Source organism: Theropithecus gelada, chromosome 15, assembly GCF_003255815.1.
Source record: "Theropithecus gelada isolate Dixy chromosome 15, Tgel_1.0, whole genome shotgun sequence".
Classification (NCBI taxonomy): domain Eukaryota; kingdom Metazoa; phylum Chordata; class Mammalia; order Primates; family Cercopithecidae; genus Theropithecus; species Theropithecus gelada.
Genome location: NC_037683.1, coordinates 29795116 through 29800699, shown reverse-complemented (window position 1 = coordinate 29800699; position 5584 = coordinate 29795116). Strand labels below are relative to the sequence as shown.

General features: G+C 38.6%; 1 protein-coding gene across 1 annotated transcript; it reads right to left on the bottom strand.

Annotated features, from left to right (window-relative positions):
- Nucleotides 1-3627: 3627 nt before the first annotated feature.
- On the bottom strand, nucleotides 3628-4650 carry LOC112607910 (olfactory receptor 2K2). Its single transcript, XM_025359244.1, has one exon. It carries the CDS (start codon nucleotides 4576-4578, stop codon nucleotides 3628-3630), a length of 951 nt encoding a protein of 316 aa, XP_025215029.1. The 5' UTR covers nucleotides 4579-4650.
- Between the last annotated feature and the right edge of the window lie 934 nt (nucleotides 4651-5584).

Genomic DNA, 5584 nt, shown 5'->3' with positions numbered 1-5584 from the left:
TAAAGATAGTTAATCAAATGCTTTAGTCTTAAAGATTCCATGCTAAGAACTAATGACATTTTTGTTCTTTAAATCTAGGTAGATATTCTCACCACCACCACCACCTAACCACCACTAGCAATCAAAGAGAGGCATTCAACACAGAAATGGTCAAGTACCTAATTGAATAGCTATTAAAAGCTTATTACATGTATATTTTTATTCAATCAATGTTCAGTAAGCACTTAATTTTTTATAAAAACTATGCACTGAATGTCTGTCTTCCCTATGCCAGACTTGTGCTAGGTCCTGGGTATACAGTGGTAAATAAATTGAAATTATTATTGAATTACAAAGTATGATAAATGCTATTAATTAAAAAAGGAAACAAGAGGCTGGGTGCAGTGGCTTACACCTGTAATCTCAGTACTTTGGGAAGCCAAGGTGGGTGGATCACCTGAGGTCAGGAGTTCAACACCAGCCTGACCAATATGGTGAAACCCTGTCTCTACTAAAAATTACAAAAATTAGCCAGGTGTGGTGGTGTGCAACCCATAATCTCAGCTACTCTAGAGGCTGAGGCAGGAGAATCACTTGAACCAGGGAGGCAGAGGTTGCAGTTGGCTGAGATCACGCCACTGCACTCCAGCCTGGGCGACAGAGTGAGACTCTGTCTCAAAAAAAAAAAAAAAAAAAAAAAAAGAAAGAAAGAAAGAAACAAGAGAGAGCATAACACATTCATGAAACAAAAGAATTTTGGTGTGCTTAAAGCAAAAGATGTGAATGGTGAGTAATCAGATTATGAAAGTTTTTGCATGTCATCTTAAGGACTTCAAATGTTAGGGCAGTGAAACAGTGCTAAGGGATTTAAGCAGAGAAGTGGCATAAATGGATTTTTCTAAAGCATAAATCTAGTCACATAATCCTTCATGCAAGAATTGGTTCTCCATCAGAGGTAGTTCTACCTTCTCTGTCAAATATATTCCTCTTTAACAGTACCTCAAAAGGATCCCTTACCTGAGGCTCTATAAAAGTAACAATTGAAATTAGTGTTGATTGCGATCCAAAGAAAAGAATGCACTGTTTTACCAATAATTAACTTTAGTATTGCATATTATATATAAAGCACATTTATTATGCATATATAATATATATAGTTGTGCACAGCAATGTTATGGAACATATGGCTTTAACTACTATTCTCTTAGCCAAGATCTGCTGCAAGGAGATACCCACCCAGGTTCTGTTCTGGGTCGTCTTCTGACATCTGGGTTATTTCTCATCTGTTTTGTTGTCCCATTCTGGTCTATATCCCATTCTAAAACACTTGGTTCCATGCCAATCTGCTCAGTTCCTTATGTCAAAGCTGATAGACTGACTACAGAGGGTGTTCAGTCTCTGTCTCCAAAGTCTCTCATAGTTCCCTCTTTGAAGTAAATCTTCCAACTATTTCTCTAGCTCTAGCTATTTCTGTTTATATTTAGAACCACACATAACAAATTCCAGAAAGCAGACAATTCAGTTCTATTATAACAAAATTTAGCTCTACTCAAATAAAAGCCTACTATAAAATTACAATGCAACATAACACTAAAATTGCCAGGCAATGATTGTGCCCATTGCATTGGGAAGATTGAGGTATCTAGGAAGAAACATAGTTACTTTTAGGATAAACGATTCCCTGTCGGCTTTCCCTTACCATTCCAAAACCATTACTGGGGGCATAATTCCATTCTCTACTATCAAATGTCTCTTGGCAGCAATATGTGGCATCAAATTTGTCCCGTTGTTGGTCGGGCACATTGGCTTACACCTGTAATCCCAGCATTTTGGGAAGCCGAGATGGGCAGATCACTTGAGGTCAGGAGTTCGAGACCAGCCTGGTCAACATGGGGAAACCCCACCTCTACAAAAAATACAAAAAATTAGCCAGGCATAGCGGCATATGTCTGTAATCCCAGCTACTTGGGAGGCTGAGGCAGGAGAATCGCTTGAACCTGGGAGGCAGAGGTTCCAATGAACTGAGATTGTGCCACTGCACTCCAGCCTGGGTGACAGAGTGAGACCCCGTCTCAAAAAAAAAAAAAAAATTGTTTCATTGCTTCCTCTCCAGAATTTTGCTATGTAGTTATTTCGAGTTTATTTTGAGTTTCTTTATATATGGGTTACACATCTAGGGACATGTAACAGAAGTCCTAAATGTATTTATTTTTATTTTTTTTATTATACTTTAAGTTCTCAGATACATGTGCAGAACATGCTGGTTTGTTACCTAGGTATACACATGCCATGGTGGTTTGCTGCACCCATCAACCTGTCATCTACATTAGGTATTTCTCCTAATGCTAGAGTTAAGTAATCCAAAAGTCAACATCTAATGCTAAAACTTTTAAAGTATTTTATACTTTTAATTTGTCCAGTGAGTTTACATTCCTCCAGTCAAAACCCTCTTCCCTTCTCTACTCTAGAAGTAGAGATAGACAAGTAAGAAGGTACACATGGAGGCAGAAAGAATGAAGGAAAAAATCAAATAAAAAAGGAAAAAGAGAGAAACAAGAACTAACCCTACTTTTCTTTTTGAAAGATAAAGTTTTGCTGGAAATAACGTCTCCCAATGTATGGTCACCACACAATCTATATCAGAATTTCTTGGGGCTCCACCTATAACTACAGATTATTGAGGAACCACCCTAGAGTCACTGACTCAGAATATCTGGGAGTGAAGGCATTTTTAACAAGCAATATTTGTATGCAAATAAAAGATTTAAAACAACTAATATAGTTTCTATAATGTTTAAGTATTTATAAAGCAATATACCTCATTGCCCTTGTTTCTTCTTTGTAATTTCCCAAGTGGTACTTTCTTCTCAAAGTGACTGGTGTAAAGCTGATAGATGTGTTAATTTACTGAATGACTGCTGTAAACAGAAAAGGTACAAAATAACAAGAATACTTGTCCCTGTGAAGTCAATCATCCAATGAAGAAAAAAGAAAAGTATGAATGAAAAAGACTTAATTAGTATATGAGTAGTATACTGGCATAAAAGCAGATGCAATTTGCACAAGTATTTATGTGCTTAGAAAAGCAAGGCTGGCAAGTGGAAAAATCAAGTAGGCATCATTGAATGCCTTACTCAGGGAGATACAGAGTTTTAATGAGGAGTCTGGAATAATGAAGGGTAATTAGAGAGCCACCACCATGTGGTAAAACAGGCTCTGGCCAAGAAATCGGAAGGATGTCGTAGTCCCAGTTCTACAGTTGTGTGATGTTGAGCTAGTCTTTTATATTTTTAAATTCTGTTTTCTCACTTGCACAATCAAGGCCAGTCTTTATTTGTTTCTTTATGCTCCCACCTCATTTGAGAAAGGGTTAAAGCACAGAAGATACACAAGATTTCTTCTGGAGCAAACATTTGATGACTCTATAACTCAAAACCTCACAACCGCAAAACACAAAAAGGAAATATTAACAAATGCAAATTGAAACCTACTATTGTTAATAGGCAATCACTCTGTGTACGCATCTCATAATTATGAAATTATATAGAGGTAAGATCCGATCAGAGTTCTAAGAGGTTGTATGTTGTCTAGAATTTCTCTGGCGAGCTCTGCCAGGGGCACATCTCTGGTAAAACCATAGGGACCCAATCAGAGATGTTCGTGTGTTTGATGCAATGGTATTTTGCCCAGCAGTTTCTTCATAGCATCTTTGACTTCCTTGTTTCTTAAACTGTAAATTATGGGGTTCAACATAGGGGTAAGCACTCCATAAAGCAATGAGATGATTTTGTCTATTTTTTGTGCCTTTGATGAAGAAGGCTTTAGGTACATAGAGAGGGCAGCCCCATAATACAAGATCACCACAGTCAAATGGGCGCCACAGGTAGAAAAAGCCTTGTTTCTTCCCTCTGCTGAGCTGATTCTCAGAATAGTGGAAAGGATGAAGATGTAAGAGATGCAAATTAAGAGCATTGGAATTGGCAAGAGGAGAATGCTGACCACCAGCATGATCGTGTTCACGAGCAGTGAACTTGTGCAAGCTAACTTTAGCACCGCCAGAATTTCGCACGTGAAGTGATCGATGAGATTCCCACAGAGGGGTATCTGCAGAGCTAAACTGGTTTCCAGCAGGGCAGTCAGGCAACCCGTCACCCAGGAGACCGTGGCCATCCGTGCACAGACGCACCTGTTCATGATGATGGAGTATCTCAGCGGGTTGCAAATGGCCACATAACGGTCATATGCCATCACGGCCAGGAGTACACACTCTGTGGAGCCCATGGCAAGGGACAGATACATCTGTACAGCACACCCAGAAAAGATAATGGTTTTCTGAGATGACAGCAAGTTCACCAGCAAAGTAGGAATAGAGGCAGATGTGTAACAAATATCCATGAAAGAGAGATTTCCAAGGAATAAGTACATAGGGGTTTTAAGGCGTGAATCTAGGATAGTGATTAAAATAAGAGTGCTGTTGCCCAAGAGGGTTGCCAGATACATTACAAGGCTGAAGACGAAGAGAACCACCTCTAACCTTGGGTACTGGGAAAATCCCTCCAAGAAAAAAATGCTCCAAATGGTGAAGTTTTCTCTTTCCATTTTCTTTCTTTCATCTATATTTATTCCAGTATTATTCCCTTCATTTAACCTGAGGACATAAAGAAATGAATAAAGTGTGAATAAAGTTAGGAAATACTCTCAAACATTTTCACTATTATTATAAATGCAATTTTACTACAAGAAATCACAGGACAGTGTGTTTATCGATGTAAGGGGGGGAAGCAGGTTTGATCTATGTAAGGGGAGGAAGCAGGTTTGATCTATATAAGTTGATTCTTCCACAACAAAATTTAGAAAACAGCAAATTTGAAAAAAAGAATATACATATTTAATACTTGAATCTGAGCTCCTAAACCTATCCTTAGCACGCAGTAGGTCTTTAATAAAGATTTGAAAGTGACTAAATGAGGAAAAATATGAATGTACATTGAAGAAGTTATTGAGCTCAAATCAGAAAAGTAATGCAGATAAGTGAGAAAAGAAAGCTCAAATGTACAATAAAAAGCAATATTGATCTTCACTAAAAGAAGAGGAGGAACCTTGAAAGAAACAAATAAATTTTAGGCCGGGCACAGTGGCTCATGCCTGTAATCCCAGCACTTTGGGAGGCTGAGGCGGGTGACTTGCTTGAGTTCAGGAGTTAGACCAGCCTGGGCAATATGATGGTGAAATCCTACGAAAAATACAAAAATTAGCCAGATGTGGTGGCACACGTCTGTGGTCTCAGCTACTCAGGAGGCTGAGGCTGAGACAGGGAGGCAGAGGTTGCAGTAAGCCGAGATGGCGCCACTGCACTCCAGCCTGGGTGACAGTGAGACTCTGTCTCAAAAAAAAAAAACAAAAATTAAACCAACTTCATATGTGGAGGCACTGGGTCTAAATGAACTCTACCCTTTCCAGCTAACAGTTTGGGGGGCTGTACACTGGTTTCAAAAAGGACTACAATGTAGTCAATGCTCGAAGCATTGTAGATACTAATTTGTGATTATATTTAAGAGCCAGCTTATGTCACACAATTTAATACTAACACATTTAATACTAATAC